Genomic DNA, 24,452 nt, shown 5'->3' on the forward strand with positions numbered 1-24,452 from the left:
GTGTGCATGCTTATGTTTAAGAAAAGTAATTTACTTCAAGTAACTACATATTACTTTTCTGTATGACCTGCACTTCAGTATGCACGTCCAGTTCTCACTTAAAACCGTTGAGTAATGTTCAAGTAAAAAAGGGAATAAATTCAAAGAATGCAATGCATTTAATTGATTCATTATGAAAGAGAATCTTAAAACATGGGAAAACACTCTGATTTATAGAACTGTTAATATAATATTACAGTAACATGAATAATTTGATTTGTGTTCATGTTTAAAATGTTTTATTTGATCTGACTATTTGGACTAGTTTACTGTAATATGCTTCCAGTAAACTACAATATAGTGATATTACCACTAGATGTCACATTTAATACTACAAATAGTCAACTCTCAAATACTATTTGATACATAAATCTGAGTTCAGCTCTCAAACAGCATACTCTTGGAAAAGATGACAGTTTTATTCTGTATTAGATGGATTAATTACATCATGTCTAGACTAGAAAGGTGTGTAGAACAGATATTGCTCTTCTATGCTTCAACTTATATTGACTTAGCTGTGTCAGTCACGGTTGTAAAAAACACCTCTCCAAACTATGCCAGCCAAACCCCCTAGTATAAAGATAAATGCCGGCACAAAACTTAAAAGGGAGAGGTGGTGTTCCCCGACTGATAGGAAAAACTCCTCTGATATAGGCTGCATTTATATTAGGGACTGTGTGGTCATAGACTGTGTAGTGACTGAACTCCCCCAAATGGTTATGAAACCACTAATGATCAGAAAAGTGCACTTTGGGTTTTGTCTCCTCAATTTGGAGTGCTGAGTTTTTCAATTACCCCTAAAATGTCAATGACAGGTTGATGCAAAAAGCTGTAGCACTACAGTGGTTACTTACGAATGTGATTTGGGGGAAAAATGCATTCATTTTTGGTTGCACGAAGAAACAAGAACACTTATCTACTAATTGTGAAAATACTCACCATTTGGCAATTTTCATGCTTAGTGAAAGCCACTAGTTCACTAATTACCAACCCTATTGTTTTTATTAAAATCTTAGTACACCTTTCTAAACCATTCAGATTGCAATTATGAAGTGTTGAGGAGTGTCTGGGGGTTTAATTTTCCTTTTCTAGGAAAGATTTTTACTGTAAACTATTAGAGTATTTTTTTGTAATATTGCTTGCTTCTTTGTAAAGTCAGCCTGAAAGTATTATCCTTTCATTGTTAAAAAATTTCTTTAGCGGTATCAGGAATGTGATCCTGATTTTTGCTGGGGGTGGGTGTCACAGGAAATGGGCACCTAGAGTATGTCTGCACAGTGCTTAAAAAAAAAAAAAAAGAGAGCCCATGTAGCAATGAGTTTGACTCCTCGTTTGCAGACTCAGGCTCTCTCTACAGGGCTGAAAACTGCTGTGTAGGGTTTTGACCTCTGAAGTGTACCCTCATACTCTGGCTTTGAGTCCATGCTCTTGCCTGAGCCTCAATGTATACACCGCTGTTTTTAGCACTGCAGAACAAGACTCTTAAGACTCATTGCCCCACAGCATTTTGATCTGGTTTTGTGCTAAGTAAACATATATTGTGAGTACCTCACCTTCATTGAAGGATAGCCGCATACATTCTTGAACAGACATCTTTTTACATATAATTCTGTGTACTGTTGTTCAATAGGTGTTTAAAAAGCAATTATGAACGGACTAAATTCTCTCTTCCCAGCTGTTCAGCTTTCAGTCTTTTGTGATGGCATAATTTCATCATTCTCCATAATTCTTTTAGAAAATTCTTATGAGAGTGAGAGTAAGAGAATATTTTGATTTGACAGACTTCAGGCCATCTTCTCACATCATAAAGAAGCCAAAAAAAGCGCACAGCCAACTTATTTTCCTGTTGTGACTCCAGTTTGGATTAGTGTGTACTGTTGTATATTGTGGCGTACACGGTTATGTAAACAGGTATCCTTGTCCATTCACTGAAGCCCTGTTTTACTTTTGTTTTATAGGCAAATCGTACCTGCCCAATTTGTAGAGCTGATGCTTCAGAAGTGCATCGTGATTCAGAATGACCAATCTAAGAGCACAATTCTAGTTTGGGTGTTCCTAGTCACATGTATAGACGAACTATCCATTGAACTTACCTGTGTGGCTGCCAGCCTTCCCTTTACACAAAAGGGTCAATGGACCTTTTTTTGCACTGTGTGATTTAATCAATTATAAAAGCTTATAATTAGTCTTCACAATTATGGGATTGTTATACTAACCGTGTGATTGGAACTCCAAAGATTTTATTTTCTTTAGCTTAATTTTGTGTGTGCACTAACATTCCCTGGTTTTTGTGTGATCATTCCGAGTGTTGCTGCGAGATTACAGTGGACGTGATCTTTTAGCATGTGCTTTTATAAAAAGTGGTAGCTCCAAACAATATAGCAATCTACCTTTATATAGAGCCTTCAGATACTGTGAGTGGGAATGAATGGTGTGGGTGGGTATGTATGCACACACGAGAGTTTGTGTGGGATGTGTTCGCGAGTGTCTGTGTGCGTATGTTTGAGAACCTATATACCAGCATGTACTGAGAACGTATGTGTGTAGTATTAATTATGCTGCAATGTATAATCCTGTGTGTTATTTAAACAGTACTAGTACTGTACACTGGTTTCTTTCCTTGTGTTTGCAGTTGCACACTGAATGCTAAGGGTGCAGCAATTATAGGCATTTAATATTTCCTCCCCAATGTACTTAATGGTATAAAAAGACCTTTTAACTTTTATTCGGACAACTGTTAATGCTCCCTTCACTGGCAGTTGTAAATGTACCACTAAAGAGTGCATTGATTGCGCAATACATGATTAGTCTTATTTTTAGCGTATGTCATAAAATCCAGATTTTAAAATTGCTAATTTATCAATAGTTGCAATATCGCACAAAATCAGTTAGCAATATTAATATTGACGAATTGATCATTTGAATGTTGATGCTTTTCTGTTTTCCTTTGTAATTCCTCTAGTCCGTTTTAATTGTGTTCAGTTGATTTCAGAACAAATGTAAGTTCTGAAAATGCTGAAGTAACATATCCCTCCCCATACACAGAAGCTGAAAGGACATTGAGAGTCTTGTGCAACAGCTCTTCACATTGTTGGCCATTGTACTTGCTAAGTACATAATCATTTAGTTTATAAATTCGGATTTAACTCGTTCATGTTCTTTTTCATGTATAAGGGAGTTTGTGTAAATGGAAGAGAGGCTTTCTTTTTATTTCTGCAACTATATGTAGAAAATATAATTTTAAGCGTTTTCTCAGAGCAGAGGAACTTACTAACTTTATCAGTGTACCACAGTAAGTTTTTGTGGTTGTTCGCTGCTTGAGTCAAATGGCATAGGATGCTTCGTCTGCCCTTCCCTGATAGGTAATGCGTTTTTTGCATGAATAAAAAACTCCCTTGGTTTTTCTATTGGTAGCCAGAATATTTACCTTAAAAGAGTGTATTAATACACAATCAGAAACAAATAATGCTGTGAAATAGGAGTTAATCTCCATTCAGCTGCCCTGCAAATGTTATAGCTGGATTGTTAAAAAATTGGCTTTGTTTGATGTTTCAGACTGTTAAAGGTTTTAAAATTCGAGGTGCACTTTTTTGCATCACTGTGCTTTCTCCTAAATGTAATGTCATTACTTTGGTTCCAATAGCACAAGTGGCACAACTAGCAATATTGCTGTAACCTGCTGCCAGTCTCAGCTTTAAGTTTGTGTCATTTCTGATGCTTTTGTGTGCTGCTATGCTTTAGTATCAGTTATATTTTCAGACAGTGTTATATGTTCTCCATGCTGCTTGCCCTTCCTTGAAGGCTCTACAGACCAATCACAGCTTGTGGTTCAGTAAAACAAAATGAAAGCACAATTTTGCCCATGTTTCAGATGCTATTGCCTCTGTTTAGTTACACAAGTAGAACTAAAAACATGCTTGTCTGTCCATATGTCAGTACCTAACACTACGTAAATCAAATTTATTACAAAATATACAATGTACAACCACTTTAAACATGTTTGTTTTTTCCCTGGATGTGCTAAGGAATGGAACTGTCATATGTCACCAAAACAAATTAAATCTCATATAGTAAACTTTATTTTTTTAAATGAATGAAATCATGTGTTTAAAAAGAAGTGTATGCCACACATCTTATAATACTTAGGGTCTTTTATATAGCTGCAAAAAAAATTTCTACCTGTACAGATCTAACCATAACAAACACTACTACTCTCAGTATTCACTTTATTGAAGCATGGAAATAAGTCACTTTTCTAAGTTAGATAGAAATGCATAATTAACAGGGCACATTTTACTAATATGAAGTAAACTAGTCCTCCTTCCTGAATTGGAGAAATCTTGATGTGTAATGGCCCTCTTTCCCAGCAAAGTTCTGTGAGGCAGTTGGAGATTTAAGGCAGCAGAAAGGTCTAATTTGGTAAAATACTGAATTTAATTGTTGCACTCTTGTGGCTGATCTCTTCTGGAATGTTTCTTTTGTTTGCATGGGACTCTTGCAGATGTGTGCAGACTTGCTTCCTGTGGTTAGTGTGTATAAAAAGCACACATGCATGTGTTCTGAACCAGCTCAGACTGGCTACAACAACCTTTCATGTTGTGGCTGTCATGTCAAAAGAGGAGGGGAAGGGGATTCATGCTCAGCCTTTACTGCCATGTGTTACGCACATTTGTGTCTAATTCCACAGCCTGCAGTAGTGCCTGGCACTATCAGAATCCAGTAAAAGGCTTATTTTGGTTGCCTCCCCCCTTTCCCACCTCCCTTCTAAAAACAACTGTTGGCTTTACCATGTTGGCACTGCTGTGTTTTTTTGTTTTTGTTTTTGCATGATTTGTCAATTTAATTTGACTTTGCTCTGTTTTAATGGATATCAAGGCCTACAGATTTCTCCAAGGTCTCATTTTGTGGGTTTTCTTTTACAGAATGTTTTCTGTGCAAAGTAATTTTTTTGTTGTTGTTATACTGTTTTTGTACAGTCTCTTGAATGTGATTTCTCAGCTGTTAACATTTACACTTTTTGTAATACTTGGAATGGTGGGATTTACCAATATGGTTTTTTTAAGCTTCCTGAAAATGTATTCTTGACTGAGTTATCTTTAGGCCTTAATAAAAGCTGTTCGCCCCCGCCCCCTCCCCATTGGTACATTCAGTTACCTCATTTTGCTATGTGTTTCAGATTTGCTAATGATTATGAAAGTTTATAGATTTTGTTGGAATCATATTTTGTCAAGTGTTTTCTTTAAAATCATACTCTATTGTATCAGTTAACATGTAGTTTTAAATGTATTATAAATATCTGTAACCAAATCATTTGAAGGCTTGATAAATTTTTAACAAAATTTGTACATTTTTTATGAGAGTTACTAGTAATGCTTTACTAAGTAGTGCAATGAATTTTTATTTTTAATCCCTGTGCCCAATTTTGGAGTTGAGAGAGTTGTTCAGTAATAAATGTATGATGTACACTTACAGTTTTGTCCTGCCTCTTGTTCTCCTGTTAGGACACATTTCTTACTCTTCTTGGTCTCCATATATGTTTTATTGTACAGGTTTAATGCTGTACCACTTTGCAACTGGAGGTTGGGTATTTTGCATCTGCCCAGTGCTATTCACATGTAATTTTCTTCCAGATTAAAAAAAAAAAAAATCAATATTTGGTAACCTGACTGCTTTTAGAAGTCTCAACAAGATGAGTTCAGAGAGCTGCAGTATATCCTTTTAAAAATATTAAAAGTATTTTTCAGCAGCACTCTTACATTAAATGTGCAAATATGTATAATTGACCGAGATTTCGGCTTCAACTTAAGCAATATTTTCAGAAAAATGATCTCAACAGTAAGTGAATCATACGGAAAATATATGGGGAGTGATTGAAAAATACTGGGCACTCTTCTGGCGTGTTTTTACAAATTAGGTATGCTTTGTAACACGCTGGTGAGGTTAACCTCATCTCCATGTTAGAAGTGAAACTGAAGTTTAGATGGTTTGATTTGCTTATGCTCACAAAAAAAACTGATGGAAGGATCAAAACTAAATCCTGGATCTTAATCCTATGGCTTTTGTGATGGGATCATGTATGGTGAAGCTTAAAATGCAACCTTTTAAAATAGTTTCAAAGTAAATAGCAGTTAATGTCCTCTAGGTTCTAAAGAAGGTGTAGTTTGGAGCCCTAAAAGTTGCTTTAATAAAGGATCTAACTAAATATTTGGCTATACAGCACTAGTTACAGTAAACTTCCAATAATCCGGCACCTTTAGGACCCAGGGAGTGCCGGATTATCAGAAAGGGGGGCTATGAGAGGTCTGGGGTGGGGTGGGGGATGCCCCCCAGACTCCTCATAGCCCCCCCCCCTTCCGATAGTCCGGCTCTGCCCCAGGCGTCCCTGATTCAGCCGCTTCTGGTCAGTTTCAGCAGCGGCTGACTTGGGGATGCCTGGGTCAGAGCAGCTGGGGTGCTGCTGGGTTGGTCCCGCAGTGCTGCTCCTTGGCGCTACTGGACCAACCCCGCAGCGCCCCAGCTTCTCTGCCCCAGGTGTCCCCAAGTCAGCCACTGCTGATACTGATCAGCGGCTGACTCCAGGAAGCCTGAGGCAGAACTGCTCTGCCCCAGGCTTCCTGGAGTCAACCACTGGTCAGTTTCAGCAGCTGCTGAATCAGGACACCTGGGGCAGAGCAGCTGGGGGAATGCGGGGTTGGTCTCAGAGCTGAGGAGCAGCGCTACTGGACCAACCGGGCAGCACCCCAGCTGCTCTGCCCCAGGCATCCCCAAGTCAGCTGCTGCTGATACTGATCAGCAGCTAACTCCAGGAAGCCCGAGGCAGAGCTGTTCTGTCTTGGGCTTCCTGGAGTCAGCTGCTGGTCAGTTTCAGCAGTGGATGAATCGGGGACAGCTGGAGTGCTGGGGTGCTGCCGGGTTGGTCCCGCAGCCCCAAGGGGCAGTGCTCCGGGACCTACCTGGCAGCACTCCAGCTGCTCTGCCCTCGGCTTTCCCGATTCAGCCTCTGGTCAATTTTAGCAGCAGCTGAATCGGGGAAGCTGGGAGCAGAGCAGCTCCAATGGTCCGGCTGTCCGGAGCACTTCCGGGTTCCTGATGGTGCCAGACCATCAGGAGTGCCGGACCATCGGAGTTTTACTGTATAAAGAAAAGTTTACCACTAAATGGAAACACTCCTTTATGCATCATGTAGAGTTGCAAGAGTTAGAGCTACTGACTATTTTAAAAACTGGATAACATTGCCAATAATATTTGCACTTATAGAACCTAATAGGCTAGTCAAATCTGTTTCAATGAGGATGATGACAGGGTGCCTTAGAAGGAAAGCTTCTCAATGTGTAGCGACAGACACATTTTGTCAGGTGCAATAGAACCAACTCTCCTTGCACTGTGTAATACTAGGCCTACAGTAAATGTTGCACAGAAGGGCTGCACTGAATTATGCAGCACTCTTAAATGACAAAATAATTCACTAACCTTCTGTTTCATGTAAAGAGTCATAAAATCCACCACAGGGTGAAAATGATGACAACAATGCCATATTATTTGCATCAAAGCAGAGGACTACTACTTGTCATTTTCTGGTACTTCCACAGTGGGTAAAAACGTTGGCAAAAGAGCTAGTTCAGATGCTCAACTAAGAGTGATGAGATTGAGTAGTTTGGAAAATCTACCCGCCCTCTGACTCAGCCTGCACCAGTGCCTTTGCAGTTACTGTCCTGTCTGGTCTCCTGGGAACCTCCTAGCCAGGGGAGACAGACTCCAGCCAGCACACTAAAGTTGCAACATCAAGCAGAACTAGCACAAGTCTGTCCAGTGGGGCTGGGAGGCTAGCTCCCACGTGCAGTGTCTGTATGCCCCTATTGGTTGGGTGCCCTAGCTGCATAGGTCCCAAGACCCTTGTGTCTGAACACTGCCCCAATTAATCATGCACATGCACACACATACAGTGCTCAATAAAAGTTAATCCAATTGCAGTGTAGCTGGTGTAGTCAGTGTGGTTTAGGTATCACTCTTCAACTAGCCATGCCCCAGAAAAGGGAAGAAGGAAGAATTCAGTGGGAAGGGTGAATGACTATGGGGGGGAAGAGCAACAGGAAGGAAGAGGAAAGAGAACAAAAGATCAAGGGGAATGAGGATAGGGAAAAGACTTCTTATGCTGATCCTCAGTGATCAGCCTTCATCCTTGTTGCACTTAGTGTCTGCTGAACTAAACAAAGTCATCGAAACCTCTGTGTTCTTTGTAAAGCACTGAATACTTTTAGGTTGTATTTTTGTGCATTTCTGTAGCACTGGCTCAGCAACAGGAAGGACTTGTTGCAAAAATGATCTCAAAGCTACTCTTATTATCTTTTTAAATATAAAATTTAATGAGCAATATTCTCCCAGCAATAAGCCACCTCAGGATGTGCATACATTAACAGGAAATTGGGACACTACGGGGTGATGCATTTAAATCTGTGTTTAAGCATAAGGGTAGCCCATTAACTGGGATCACACGTACTGAAAGTGAAGTACAGGCTCCAGTGTGGTTTTGGGTTGGGGGGTGTCTGGTGTGCTTCCTAGGTAGCTGAAGATGGTTGGCTTTTAGCTTCTGTATTACAATGCTAGCTTTGACAGTCCTTCACTGGCTTTTGCTATACTAATGCTTGGCAATTTGCTGTGCCGTTATCATGGCTAATGGTACCTTAAAGGTGATGTTTTCAAAGCTCACTAACTCCAGAGAGGGAGGTTTTGCTGGTAGTTCTCAAAAAAACTCACCTGTCCCAGAGTAGCCTCTGTTGGACCTGCACTCCTAGTACAGCCAGAAAGGCACTCAAGTCAAACTTATAAGGCAAAGAGGTACCCATAAGGCTGTTGTTCCTACCTGCACCTCAATGCCATAGGGTGCCCTGGATTCTGTAGCCAATGACTCTGATCATGGTCAACAAGGCAGTGTCCAGTGCCTGTCGACACTTCAGAAATGATCCGTCCAGCTCAGCAACATGCTCAAGCTGTGCAGTTTTTCAGATCGTCTGCTGCACACATCTCTTCTGTCCAGAGTCCTTCTGGCCTTAATTTACTCCAGTTCTCACCATCTTTCCTATCTCCTCAGCCCATGATATTGATGTCATATTTAATGCTTGTCTGTCTCCCTTGATATCCAGTCACTACTTCTACTTTAATGACCCCCCTCAAATCTTCCCTTTTCTCCTTCTCACTCTGCTAAATCTCCACCTCTCTCACCTCAATCACTAATGACCAGAATCCAGTGCATAACTTGGTTCAGTTTGCAGATTTCTGAAAGATACAATGTACCTGCAATATACTTTTAGATGAGTATGTGGTTAGGACTTGGCCCTTTTAAAAGCACCAAGTAGTTATAATTGGTCTGGACTTTATACTGGTTGCACATTATACACCTGATCAAGCCATGATCACTTGTACCTATGTTAACATTAATTTTTAGTTCCATGATCAGTTCCTCTTTATCTGTCAACATGAGATCTAACCCAGAATTCCCCATATTAGATGTAAGTTGAGTTAGGAAGCTGTCATCTATAATATTAGAAATTCTGATGATGTCTTATTATACATGCCGGAGGAACTCAGAGCAATTCTCTCTTCCTCTGACAGAATTCCCCCCATTGCTCCTCACAGGCTGGCATAACTCCATACAGGCATGAACACTGGGATGGACAATGGTGCTGCATGCTACTATTCACACGGATGTTTTTAATTTGCATTCCTCTGTATATTTGCTTGCTGCTTAAGTTGCACTACACTGAACTTGGTTCAAAGTTAATCATTGTTTTTCAGGTTGGAAGTCACGTTGCAACAGTGTCATTTCTTACCAGTCTTAGAAGGATGCACTTTCAATATGCAGTTTGGTGAGGCAGGTTTACACTATTAAAGGTACTTACCCAGTTACTGCCTTTTCTGTCCTGAAGCAAGAACCAGAAGCAGCGTTTCCAGTGAAAACCTCAGGATGTCGCATAATGGGATGCCCCATTGTGTTGCGCTGTCCGCCTCTTTCAGAGCTGTGTCTGTGGGAGCAAGAAGGTGGTAAGTGCAACATATACCATACGCTATACTTACTCAGCACTGTCATAGTGCCGGGGTATCTCAATGCCACCAAACTTTTACAGCTGTGATAATGCTGATCCTTTAATACAAGGAGCTTTTCCTTTCAAAACTAATCCATTAAACTTTTAAATTAAAGGAGTCCTAGTATAGGGATGTTCTGGAGTAGGTGAAGCAGTTGATAGAATTATGCCTTTTATAGCTACCCTGACAACCTTAGCTGATTCCCCAGAAATGTCCCAAGTTCTGGTATCTTGATTTCTTTTCCTAAATTTGTTTTTGTATGACTCTCCCTGTATGTGTATCCCTTTAATTTTTCCAGAACAAATTAACGCACTGATTGGGAAAATAAATGCACCTGTTAAACTATCAGCATTAACATTACCATAAACACATGCTGACACTGGGATTCCCATAACCAGGGTCATGGATTTTTATCATTCTTGTTATGGTAGTGAGGCCAACTCAGATCACGGTCTCATTGTGCTAGGAGCTATACATCTAGTAAGGGGCAGTCCCTGCCCCAGAGAACTGTTTCACTAGTCAAGACAGACAAAAGATGAGAGAGGGGTATATCATTATCCTATCCCAGCTTTACAAAGGGGGAACAGACACAGAGATGAATTGACTGGCTCAAGGTTACACACAGTGTCTATGCCAGAACTGGCAACTGAACCCAACTCTCCTGAGTTCCCAATTGGGTGTCCTCCCATAAGTCCACCCCTTCTCTTGTGGCATGGGGGGGTGGTGTATCATGCATGCAAGGTAGTAACAAGCTTCAACAGGCCTTTATTTAACAAAGGTGAAACCTCTTTACAAAGCTGCTGCTGCTCCCCCCTGTAGTGCTCACTCAGGCCTGGCCCATCTCCTTCCCCATTTTCTGTGCTTCCAGATTCCCAACAGCCAGTGCTCCCAGTTCTAATAATTACAAGCAGCATCTAAAATACCACATTCCCTCCTCTCTCAAGAAGCTCTCCCAATTATAAAATAAACATTGTTCTAACCACAGCAACAAATATGGAACAAGCCACTATACTGTTGGCAGAAATATTACATTGAAAACACTGTAAATACTACATAATCTCTAGTCCAGACAGGTGGTAGTCTGTCTGACAGACCTTAGCAAAATGCCCAGTCTTTTTGCAGTGATTGCACTGAGTTTATTTTGTAGGACATCTTGTGTAGCTTGCAAGGTGTTGTGGGGATCCACAGCAAAAGCATGCTTTTGCTGTGCTTTGAATTTGCTGATTCTGTGGTTTTTCATTAGTTTTCCCCTTGTGATTGTTTGTCTGCAGCAATAGTGGACTTTTCTGCAAAGGAGTCACAGCCTTGAGTGGGCCTCCTGTATCTATGCTCATTATTTTGGCTTCTGCTATAGCTAACAATCTGGGTAGCAATGGTTATTGCTTTTTCCAGTGTAAGTTGTGGTTCTAGAAGCAAGCGTTCACTTACACGAAGCATGGTTTTCTAAATGAGCTGGTCTTTAATCATCTCATCTGCCATATTCCCAAAGTCACAAGTTACAATTAGACTCCTCAGAGAAGCAACATACTGCATTATAGTCTTCCCTGGTTTCTGCTCACACTGGTGAGATCTATAGCGATTAGCTACTACATTCACTTTTGGCACAAAAAAGTTCTTTAATGCAATGAGCGCAGTCTCATATTTATCATCTGCAAAGGAAAAAGTGTAAAATATACACTGCTCCAAGGCAGTGGATTAGCAGTGCACGCTTTCTTACTTCAGAAATTTCTGTAGCACTGAATGCAAGCAGATAAGTCTCAAACATATGAATCCAGGCAGTAAAAGCAATTGGAGGCTCACCTGGCCTTTGCAGAAAGGGTGCAGGTGGGTTCAGAGGCAGAAGATCATCCTGTTCGCAAAAATGTAATATCATGCAAGCAAGGTAGTAAACTTCAACAGACCTTTTTGTAAAGAGGTTTCACCTTTGTTAAATAGCTACTGCTGCTCCCCTCTGAGCTCTCACTCAGGCCTGGCCCATCTCCTCCCCCCTCCTTCCTGTGCTCCCAGTTCTAATAATTACAAGCAGCATTTAAAACACCACAGGTGTGCTCAAGCAAGACAAGCATCTGAGGCACTGTATACATTTTACAGCCACAGGGGGTAGTAGTTGAGCTGTGGATAATTCCTGAGGGTGGAGGGGTGGGGACAAGCTGGATAGTGCTGCTAAGGGAGGGGCTGGAAGATGGCTCAGAGGGAAGTTGTCCAGGAAAGTGAACTTGGTGGCAAACCAGAAAGGCTGCATACACTGGATAGCAACCAAATCAATATAGTAGCCCATGGTAAATGACACAGCGGGTTCATAAATGGGTCAATACAGGAGCAGCAAAGACCAGAAGACAACTGATTGAGCAGGGCAGGTAGTGCTGGGCTGATGGAAAGGAAGGCAACAACCACTGCCAGGATAGTGAGCTGGCAATGTTGGCAGGGGTCAGGTCTTGGGCTATGGAGGTGTGAAGTGACTCCATTGCTTAGGAGGAGGCAGGCAGCTAAGTAAACATTATGCTGACTAAACTATTCACATCTTGGTCCTGTTTATTTTCTGGGCAGGGCGAAGGGGAGTGTTGGCGTTTAGCTCAAACATGGGGCTCTTTTATAGAGCAATTTCTGGCCTAGCAGTGGTGAGATACAGCCTCTGCCTCTCAACTAACCTGAGCAGAGGGCATTTGGCTCCAACTCGTCAGTCACTCTCCTGCTCTGGTTGAGGGGAAGGCTGGGGGCTACACATTTGTTCCAAAGTAAATTACCGGCATACTGTAGTAACTATCAGTGGCTTTAAGGTGCGTCCCTCCCTGACAGTAAAACCCAAACAGGGTTCTCTCTCCACAGAGCGGGGAAGCTACCCTTTAGGAGGGGAGGATGGGCCCCAAAAGGGTCATGACTGTCCCTCCTGTGTCAGCACTGGGCTGAGCAGAGACTGATGCACAGCTGAGAACCCTTCCTCGTTAGCTGACCTTGGTGTGGAACTAGTGACTAGGGATGTTATGTTAATTAGTCAATAAGGGTGCTTCCACCTTTGAAGCATAGCAACAGCCCCAGGGCTGTTGCTATGCTTCAAAGGTGAAAGAGCTGCAGGGAGCAAGGGACCAGTGGGAGACTCAAGCAGTCCCCCACTGGCCCTGTGCTCCCACAGCATTTCAAAACAGCAGGTCTGCATGGAACCTGGGGTTAGCTGGGGACTCCCCCGCTGACTCTAGGCTCCAGGTAGCGCTGCTGCTTTGAAGCACCTTCCTCCCCCCAGCTTCCTGCCTCTTTGATAGAGACAGCAGGCAGGGGGAAGTGACTAGGCGACCAGTGTGTTGACTATAGGATAAACATTTGCTTATCACACATTTGCCTAGTTGTTCACATCCCTACTAGTGACAGGAGCCATCTTGGGGGTGGGGAGAGGACTGTGTCATCTTGTGGAGTGTGAGAAGCTCCCCGAGTTTAGCCTGAGGAAGGAAAGGCCTGAGTTGGGAGCTGCTCACTGGAGAGAGGGGGAACTCTGCAGGAACAGGTTGGAGGAGCCAACAGCTGGGAAGGACTCTGCCTCTGAGTGCTTTCCCCAGAGATGCACAGATGCCAGGAAGATTGAGATACCCATAAGGCCTTACTGACTTGGGCTTTTTGCATCAATATATGTGGGCCTGATGCTTGTCTGGTTTTATTGTTGCATGACTGAATTCCCAGGGTCCCCCACAAATTGAGAGAAGAGTTCCCCGAGTGTGCGTGCTATTCCTATAGGATCCCAACAAAGATGAGGTGCTATCTGCAGCACTACCAGCTAAGGCTTGTGGAGCCCTGGTTACAGGAAACCAGCTGCTCTGAACTGCTGCTTACACTGGGATTGAGCTTGGGCCTGTCTAAGGGCAGAGGAGGGATCTGTTACAGATGCTGTAGTGAGGTGATCAGAGCGACGTGTACAAATCCCATGTAAATCCTCAGGATGACTTATTCAAGTATCTAAAAGAGCGTTACAAGGAGGAGGGAGAAAAATTATTCTCCTTGGCCTCTGACGATAGAAGCAGCAATGGGCTCAAACTGCAGCAAGAGAGGTTTAGGTTGAACATTAGGAAAAACGTCCTCTCGGGGTGGTTAAATACTGGAATACATTGCCTAGAGCGCTCCATCTCTGGAGACATTTAAGAGCAGGTTAGATAGACCATCTATCAGGGATGGTCTACAGTGCTTGGTTCTGTCGCAAGTGTAGGGGACTCGACTCAATGACCTCTCAAGGTCCCTTCCAATTGTAGTGTTCTATGATTCCTGCCTCTAATTCTTTTTTGCCATCCCTGTACAGCACTTAGGACAATAGGGTGCTGATCGCAGCCTCGTGGTAGATGGTTTCAACAAAAATACTGGACATACTTGACATTACATCACATCCTATTTAGAAAATACCGGACATTGATATTTTCTCAAATTGTTTCCTGAACAGAAAGCTCAAATACTGGGACTGTCCAGTTCAAAACCAGACACCTGGCAACCCTACCTCGTGGTGCTCAAGTAATGCCAATAATAAATTGTGAAACTGTCCCCCGTTAATAGTTTCTAGTGTGGTACACTGAGCATGCTCATCATTTGGAAAATACAGGAATTACCTTGTTTGCAAGGGAAATACCTTTTGAGGCTGCCTATTTTTGAAGAAGCTGTGACAATGCAGCCTAGATATGTTACTTTGGCACTATCACACATAGCTGTACCTGTTCAAACCAGGCTCTGGAAATAGCCTGGCATGTCTGAAAGTTTATTATTTTGCAGTTGTGTGTTTTGTGGCTGTGTCAACAGGACTTTCACCTTCATGCTTTACATGGCTAAATACTAGCGTAATTTTGTCACTTGATCTTGTTGAAAAAGACGTATCCATGTTATAAACATCCTGTCAACTGTACAGTTGGCTAATTCTGTTTGGTGCTGGATTACAACCTGAGCTAAAAGCCCAAACTCACCTGCATTTGTAACTTTACAGGCATGAGTAGTTCTGCTTCAAGTGCTCAGGCACAAACACACTGAAAAGAATATACAGGATTATGTAGCACTTCAAAGACTAACAAGATGGTTTATTAGATGATGAGCTTTCGTGGGCCAGACCCACTTCCTCAGATCAAAAATGGAAGAAAATAGTCACAACCATAAATACCAAAGGATACAATTAAAAAAATGAACACATATGAAAAGGACAAATCAAATTTCAGAACAGAAGGGGGATGCGGGGGGGGGGGGAGGTAAATGTCTGTGAGCTAATGGTATTAGAGGTGGGGAAAGGTAAATGTCGGTGAGCTAATGGTATTAGAGGTGACAATTCGGGAAGCTATCTTTGTAATGGGTAAGATAGCTGGGGACTTTGTTGAGACCCACGTGTAGAGTGTCGAATTTTAGCATGAATGACAGTTCAGAGGATTCCCTTTCAAGTGCAGATTTAAAAGGCTTCTGAAGCAAGATGCAGGTAATTAAGTCGTTGAGACAATGTCCTTTCTGGTTGAAATGGCAAGAAACTGTTTTTTTTTTGTGATCCTGTCTAATATCTGTATTGTGGGCATTGATCCCATTACAAAGATAGCTTCCCCAATTATCACCTCTAATACCATTAGCTCACAGACATTTACCTCCCCCCCCCCCCCGCATCCCCCTTCTGTTCTGAAATTTGATTTGTCCTTTTCATATGTGTTCATTTTTTTAATTGTATCCTTTGGTATATATGGTTGTGACTATTTTCTTCCACTATTTGATCTGAGGAAGTGGGTCTGGCCCACGAAAGCTCATCATCTAATAAACCATCTTGTTAGTCTTTAAAGTGCTACATAGTCCTGTATTTTGTTTCAGCTACACCAGACTAACATGGCTACATTTCTATCACTGAAAAGAATAATAATTTATGGCATGCATAGTTGTTGAGGACATTTTATATTCTGTTGAGAAGTCAAATTCCCTAAGTATTACATACTGCAGCTCTTAATTTCCCAAGAATACATTCTGGAGCTATGCCAAGATAGTGAAAAACTTTCCATGAAAATCGACACATTTTTCACCAATTGAAAAATCACACAAGGTAGGTGTTACTCAAAGCACCTCTGTATTCACACTTTACACACTAGTAATATAATCTTTGCACAGACTATGCCTTGTTGAAGTATCATAGAAAACAAGCATTCGGATCAATACTATTATGGTGAAATGTATGTAGCCACGTTAACTATAAAGCCAGGAAACCCTCTATATTATGTTCTAGGCACGTGTCCCCAAAAACCCCACAGTCCTGCCCAGGCAGAAGTATTCTTAGGGAAGAAATGTGTGATTACTACTTCTATGTAAATTGAAGTAAACAGATTCTTGAAATAGCACAAAGACAGCAAATCTGTATTTCAGCAAATACAAGCAAGAAGAAAGAACATGGAGCCTCCTTCCCTACCAAGTTCTGTGACACCTTCTACTGTTTGAATAAATGTTGCTTTGAGAGGTGGCCCTTAGAAGAAACCATGTCAAATATTAACTGGACACATGTTTTGGAGAAATGTGCAACCGGGCATGTGTTAGGGATGCCCTGCAGTTAGTAATCAATACTGGTTGGAGCCAGAGTGTGATAGCAGAGTTGAGAGCAGCCTGCTGGGCCAGAGCTGCTGGACTTGGATTTACTGTAGCTATACCCAGATGGTCACCATGCAACATTTGGCTGTTTGTGAGTAGCCTAGGTTTGGAGCTACAACAGTAAATCATTGTGAGGCATCTAGGGTTGAGGGGCAGGTGATGACACAGCCCCTTATTGGTCTGGACTGCATCCCAGAACTTCACAGTAGGTTTTAGGGTCCACCATTTCTATTTCCTGGAAAAATTTGAGAGTCCAAAACATTTTTCTGAGTTCAGCTTGTGCAATCCGTGTGGAGCTGGACATGTCATGATTTTGAGCACTGAAAATTTGGCAAGGAAATGCCAGTGCAACCAAGTTCAGCCAAAAAACAAGATGGAAAGGTGAGATCTTCTAAAATATCCAGACATCAGGAAATCCTTCAAGAGATTTCACTGAATGAGTTTGAAATTCTGGGGAAAAAACGTTGCCCAAATTCTCACCATCTCAACGACAGACAAATTTGGTTGAGAAAAAAATTCTTGTAACAAGTAATTCTCCTAGTTCTAATGAACACAAGAGACCAATTCAGACTCAGTGCTGAATTTAAGTTGAACACACAGAGCATTCTTAGATTTAGTTAATGTTGAGACTCACCAAAGTTCTGCCTGTTTGCCCTCTGCAGCCTGGGGTCCATGCAGGTTTACCTCTTCACCCGAAGACAGTTCTGCCACTCACGGTAGTACTTTGCTTCTTTCAAACCTTTTCTTCAATCTTGCCTCTGGGATAGCAAGAGAGCTAGCTTGCTCATCAGAACTATACTACTGTCCTGAAAAGGCAATAGCAATTAGTGTCAGTAATAATAATCCCCATCTCTTGTATATCAGTATTCATCTATAGATCACACAGCACCAAAGGAGGTCAGTATCGTTATCTCCATTTTACAGATGGATAAATAGAGGCACAGGGAGGGAAGAGACTTGGCCATGGTCACCCAGCAAAGAAGTGGCAGAGCCAGGAATGGAATCCTGGTCTCCTGAGTCCCAGAACAGTCCCTGTCTACTATGCAATATATCCTTATGTCACCAGCAGCTGTACTGACTACCTCAATACTGAGATCCCTCTAGTTAAAACTTAGGCAGCAGTCTTGACCTCCATTGTATTCTCTCTGGATGTCAAGGGAATTATCTCTGACTTTAGACACATGGGGCAATTTCCAGTTGCCCCACACAATCCTGTGGAAGAGTCTTACCTGCTTGTGTTCTCAGACATTATTCAAGGTTCAACATCAAACTCTTTGTCCAAACCATGAACTAACATTGGTATTTTGGGGAGCCATCCTAGTACCCATCTCTTTATAGGCTACCTTGGAAGAAGAATTTCTGAACAAATACACCATAAAAAGGAAGATATTCCTGAGATACATCAATGATACTTTCATTCTCTGGACAAACAACTTAAACTCCCTCACTGGATTTCCACCACAACTTCAACAACCATCTCCCATCCTGGTAACTATCTCTGGCACACTCCCATACCAGCATCAACTTACTGGATATTCAGCAATGGAACCCTACAGCCAACTAATACAAGAAACTCACTGATCACCACAGTAACTTTCACAGAGCCAGTGTTTATCCCAATACACCAAGAAATCAGCTACCTACAGCCAGGTACTCCGATACCTAAGAATATGCTTCAGGGAGACAGTCTGGGAGATACACTAGGGATGTAAATGAGTAGTTCACTATGCAATTAACCAGTAAGCCTAGGCTTACTCTTATTGACTATTCGCATTTCCTCCCTGCTTGCTGCCTCTCTATCAGAGGGGAAGCAAGAGCCGGTGCTGGGGGGAGCTGGCTTAAAAGCTGGTTCCCCGCAGCATTGGTTCCATGGTGCTGCCTGCCTCCCGCTCCTCCCCCCTCCCACCATGCTGTGCCTCTATCCAAAGGGAGGCTGCTGTGAGCCTGGGCCCACTATGGGCAGAGACTACTTCATGGTAGGAGCCCCTGTCTGGGGGCGTCCAAACTCCTCGTGGACAGAGGCTGCTCTGCCTTCCACGGAGTAGCCTCTGTTGGCAGTGAGCTTGAGCCCACTGTGGACAGAGGCTGGTCCCTGACAACAGCCTCTGTCGGAAAGGAGTTTGGACCCCACGCAGGCAGCCGATCTGCACAGGGAGCTAGTTTTTAAACTAGCTCCACTCGCGGACCAGCTCCCGCCTGCTACCCCGCACTGCTGCCTCTGATAGAGTATGGGGTGGCGTGTGACTCATGAGGCCAGAATGCAATGGCTGCCATCCCATCCCTGGGGACTATTGAATAGTTGTGTAACCAGCAATACTTTGTGTGATTACATAATCAATTACCCAATATCTAACATCTCTAAAATACACCTTTAACGCACTTAAAATGGTCATCCCCAAACAAGGATGCTTCACCAGTGAAATAGGTCAGATACAAGCTAAATACACAGAGCAGGATTGGAACTTAACTTCATTCACACGTTTAATTCTTATGCTAGTGGTTTACATAAGGATATTGGATGGCTCTCAAACTATCTTCCACCTTTTTAATAACTTATGAACCATTAGCACCTCCATTGTTTAGTTGGTTGGATAACAGATTCCTGTAACTACTTGAACTATCTACCCACCATCTACATGTTTTGTTTGTCCTAAGAGTGCTGCTAGATTGTTGTTTCTTAAGGTTTATCTACTTACTGTCTCTCTTTTTCTGCCTCACTTCCCCCCTCCTTCCCTTATTTATCATTGCATCTGGACTCATTATACTCCGGTCATCTGAAGAAGTGGGTTTTGTCCATGAAAGTTCATGATACCATCTACATGTTTTATTAGTCTTTGAAGTGCTACTAGACCATGGGTTCCCAAACTGGGGGGCATGAAGAAATTCCAAGGGGGGTGCGAGGCGACCCTCCCCCCACATCAAGTTTTGCTGCCCTGTTCAGTTCCTTTTTTTTTTTTTTTTTGCTCAAGTTTTGCTGCTATTTGGGGGGGGGGGGGTGAGGGTTTTTCAAAAATCAAAAAGGGGGGGGTGATGCCAAAAAGTTTGGGAACCACTGTACTAGACTGTTTTTAATTTTATCAAGAAACGAGCCACTCAAATACGCTGAGAACCTACTTCAACACAGAAAAAAACCCTCCTTACACCTCAAACCATAACTTATACAGAACGTCATCAAACAACTAACTACAGGTTGAACCTCTCTAGTCCAGCATTGTTGGGACCTGACCAGTGCCAAACCACGGGAGGTCAATATTGTCTATCAGCATTACCAACACTTCCACTGCTTACTGGGCTCTTAGAAGACATGTAGAGGTAAATTAGAGCTAAATAACACAACACTGAAAGCCAGGACTGGTGGCTGTAAACAAACTTTATGGACTGCGGGAAACTTTGCCATATACATGGCACATGAACATCCAGCTAACTAAAACCATGTTGAACCATGGATGTTGCTGGACCAGAGTGTGCCAGGCTAGAGAGGTTCAACCTGTACCACCCATAATTTATGTGGATCTCATCTTCCCGAAATAAATATTTCCTGAACCCTCTCTTCTGGCTTTCAAACAACTTGGTGTGGTGAACTTATTTTTTTAACTTTATGCTTTTGGAGGTCACGGACTACATGTTCTGTTCTTGTCCATTATGTGCTCAAGTCTTCTGTGTGTTGAGTTGGTGTTTGTGTGGACTCCACCATTTTAACAAGTGCATTATTTTAATAAAGCATTGAATATATTATGTAAGAATGAAAAAACCTCTGAGCTGCACACTGTTTAAGTGTATTTTAAACCACCCTATTTTTTGCATTTTATAAATAATCATCCAAAGACCCTTTCTTGAGAGAGAGAGACTGGAACTCATTCTCTTTCGCTAACCAAAAGCTATCTTGTTTAGAAACATGCTTAAAAAAGTCAAATATACAGAAATAATTACAAAACATTGAAAATGTCACATCTTGTAGAAAAAGTGTTGACTAGTAAATTTTGTTTATATACTCCTTGCTATGATTCTAATGTCTCTTTTGCCCTTCAAAAACTTCCCATTTTTAATTAAGAAAAATGGAAGTAATTAACCCAGGAATATAATTGTTGCTTTGATTTATTTTCCTAATGAAAAAGTTAGGGGAAATAAGTACAAATAAAAAGTAATCAATGTAAGTTAAAATTGAAACTTCAAAGCTTTTTTTGTTTTGAAGAAAATAAAAATTGAACATGAAAATTAAGCTTTTTGTAACACCTATTGAAGGTACTTTAAAGGCTTTCTAATCTTTTGTAAAATTAAATTACCTAAAATATACAGACCCACAAAAGAGACCTCAATAGGTTAGCCTGATCCAGAATCAAAATGCGGTAATTAAAATAAACATTCTGTTCTCTACCTTTCGTGCCCCCCTCTCTTGCACCTGCCACTTCCCAGCTACTCCCAAAGTGGCTAACCTTGGAAAATAAACTATTCCTCCAGTAAGAGTCAGGCTTTTGTTTCCATGACATTTTAATCTTTGAGTTCACACTGGTCTCTCAAGTGTATTAATCCTGGTGATGCACGCCCGGGCTGCAAATCAACTCCTCAATCCTGCGAACACTTATGTGCTTGCTTGACTTTTGCTATTGTGAGTAACTCCAGTGACTTCTCAAATGAGTAAAACAAAAGGAAAAAATATGTAGCACTTCAGTCTTTAAAGTGCTACATATATTTTTTCCTTTTGTTTTACCAAGATCAGACTAACATGGCTTCCTCTCTATTACTATTCAAATAAATAAAAGTTAGGCATAAAGATAGTAGGAGCAAGCTTCAGGTGGCTCACCAATAAAAACAGGGAAGAGGTTAGTTTTAAATAGAACTGGTTGGAAATTTTTCACTGAAACATTTTTCTATTGGAAAATGCTGCCTTGAGAAAACTATATAGCTGCATCAATTTTGACAAAACTTATTTTTCTAAACAATTGGGTGGGAAATATTTTAAAATGTCAATGTCCTATTTCAATGTTTTTGGAATGAAAAGTTTTTATTTAAAAAAAAAATCTTAGAAATGCATTTGATATTAAAAAGTGTTGAAATCAAAAACCAAACATTTCAGCTGACCCAAAAATGATTTTTGATTTTCGGCATTTGATTTGGTGACAAATTGTGAAATGGTGACTTTCTATCATGCTTGAGGGCAATTTTTTTCAAAATCTTGAATTTTTTAGTGAGATGGAAAATCTTTCTCCCTAGTTCTACTTTGAAATCATTAAACAAATTCAACTTTGCTGCCCATGATTTTGAAGGAACACCCTATTCTGTAAATAATTGGAAATAAAATAGGAGAGAGAAGCTGATGGGCTTGGCGTTAAAGCACTGAGCTGCAATGCAAGAAATATTTAGTTCAGTTCCTGGCTCAGCAACTTTCCTGAATCAGGAAACTCCATTCTGTAAAATGGATCAAGATACTTCTCCACATCACAGGTGTGCTGTAAAGCAAGGGACGCTAATACTGCAATTATAAATAAAATAGGTTTTATGTATTTTTAAATATTAAAATACATTCTAATTAATTAGAAATCCTTAAAATTCTTGGAACATTTATTAAAGTAAGATCAGCTCACTGATCCAGCTCTTTTTGATAGCTGTTAACCTAGAAAATTCAAATGGTACCTCCCTTGCACCTGCAAATAATTAACTTTAAAAACTACACCTTGCTCGGACCAGAACTATACCATCAATGTACTACACAAAGAAACAGACAGGCTTAAAATCCTATTAGCCAAACAAAACCTGCAAGCCACTAATCTTAATGGAAAAGCCATGTTCTATGTACTTAATACTATGTTTACTTTGTGGTTGGAAATAAAAAGTGGCCTCCTGACTCAGGTTCCTTCAGAAATAGGTAGCATGCCTGACTGCTTACTTAGTCATTTCTGCCCCCTATGTGTATACTAGTGGTATACACACACTGTCTGATGGGGAAACTCTGAAGTACCTATTGTTAGTGTAGACGAGGAACCAGAGACCTACAATCTGGCTGGCCTGCTAGGTCAACGCACCCAGGATTTATAAAAGCAGATGAAATTTGTCCTTGCGGGGAGGAGTGCTGCATTTACACAGAAGCCTTCCTTATTAATGTTTAACATGGAGTCCTTTTTGTGCCGTTAGGTTGTGCACAAATTCCACTATTCCTATCAATCTTGTACTGTCTTTCACATGTCCTCTGTGTTAAGTTTCAGGGTTTGACAGTGATGGCATTAATGCTGCTTTTCTGCAAACCACTTTCCTCACTTTGCCATTGACTATCATTCCCATTTTTAAAACATACTAAAATTCAGACAGGTGTCTTGCCCTAGGCAACACAAGTCACTCTCAGAACTGAGAGAAGCACTATGACTGGCTGGTGGCTTCCTAGCCCCATTCTCACTGCAGCTTGCTACACTGCCTTTACTTCCTCCTGTCCTTCAGGCCCTCAAGGTATGCAGATGGAGAGAAGCAAGGACAGCTCCACTGTCTTCACTCCTCAGCATGAACTGCATTGCTGCTTTCACCTCCCTTTTTCTTTGACCTTGTCCTCTCCCCTAACTGTTCCCTGTGCGTGAAAATCACCACTGTGCCAGTGCCAAGTCACCACAAGGCTGGCAATGGAACATTTACACCTATGTTGAAGGCTTTGTAGGCTAGGCTTTGTAGGCTAGTCTATGCAGGAATGAAAACTCACAGATCAGAAGCTTCCCAATACAGGTCTTACAACCATAGCTGGTTAACAAAAAGAAGACATATGCACATTACCAGACAAAGGACTTTAAGGTTGAAAGAACATACAGGTTCAACCACTCTAATACAGCATCTTTGGGACCAGACTGCTGCCAAACCAGAGAAATTGCTGAACCAAGGGAGATCAATAGTGGCTAGCAGTATTACCAACACTTCCACTGCTTAATGAGCTCTCTGACATTTATGGGTAAATTAGAGCAAAACAACAGCACAGAACACAGAGCCAGGACTGGTGGCTGAAAACAAACTTTCAGGAAACTTGGACACAACCATGGTAAGTGGACATATGGCTAACTAATATCCTGCTGGTCCAGAGAGGTTCAACCTGTATTTGTGGTTGGGAGCATTAAAAGCCTAACAAACCCTGGAATTATACAAAAACATTCAGAATCCAGGTGACAAACTTACAAGAATTTTGTAGTTTTGTTGCAAATTCCACTCCCTCACATCTTAAACCCTTTACAATGCCAGGAAGTCTGAGTTAAAGTTAACATCCCCAAGCCAATCATTATTTCAAAAAGGAAATTCAAAATTCAGGCTGGCAAACTGCCTGAGGAATGAAATCCTGAAAACATAAGAAACTCCAAGCCTACCTTATTCCTCACAAACTATTTAATATCTCAAGTCAGTGATCAGACATTATCGAACATCATACTCACAGGTTCAGCAGCTTATGATTAGCCATCTGTAGCCTCCAGAAAAGGGGGCACTTTACTAATCTCCAATTAGCTTTATGACTAGAGTGGGAATCTCCCACTTCCCTTGCTGCTGCCCCAGAGCTGTGGCAGGGAATATAGAATCTCTCCAGTCTTGGGGCTGTGGAGAGTAGAAAGGGGCAAATGGGATGCAGGGCCTCAGTAGGGCAGACCATAGGTGGAATGGGGACGGAGGGTTACAGAGGGAAGGGGCAAAGCAGGATAATGCTGTGGCTGCAGGTGGAAGGGGAGTGGGATCACAGACAGGAGGGACAACTCCACTTGTTCTGGCCCAGAGCCCCAAGAAACCTTAATTTGCCTTAGTTTTCAGGTGTC

General features: G+C 41.6%; 1 protein-coding gene and 1 long non-coding RNA gene across 10 annotated transcripts in view; one reads left to right on the forward strand and one right to left on the reverse strand.

Annotated features, from left to right (window-relative positions):
• The window catches only part of RNF38 (ring finger protein 38), a 154,533-nt gene extending 149,025 nt beyond the window's left edge, over positions 1-5,508 (forward strand). For both annotated transcript variants that reach the window (XM_075931273.2, XM_075931272.2), the window contains one exon: positions 1,998-5,508. In XM_075931273.2, the coding sequence (XP_075787388.2) occupies positions 1,998-2,060 (63 nt within the window). In that variant the 3' untranslated portion in view covers positions 2,061-5,508. The remainder of the gene's footprint in view (positions 1-1,997) is intronic.
• LOC102453365 (uncharacterized) overlaps positions 1-24,452 on the reverse strand; it is an 85,353-nt gene that overhangs the window by 56,544 nt on the left and 4,357 nt on the right. For all 8 annotated transcript variants that reach the window (XR_012904566.2, XR_016349815.1, XR_016349820.1 and 5 more), the window contains exons 2-3: positions 17,318-17,489; positions 9,936-10,058 (exon numbers count right to left, since the gene is read on the reverse strand). This is a non-coding gene — a long non-coding RNA (uncharacterized LOC102453365). The remainder of the gene's footprint in view (positions 1-9,935; positions 10,059-17,317; positions 17,490-24,452) is intronic.

The sequence above is a fragment of the Pelodiscus sinensis genome, chromosome 6, assembly GCF_052426305.1.
Source record: "Pelodiscus sinensis isolate ZL-2025 chromosome 6, ASM5242630v1, whole genome shotgun sequence".
In the NCBI taxonomy this organism is placed as follows: domain Eukaryota; kingdom Metazoa; phylum Chordata; order Testudines; family Trionychidae; genus Pelodiscus; species Pelodiscus sinensis.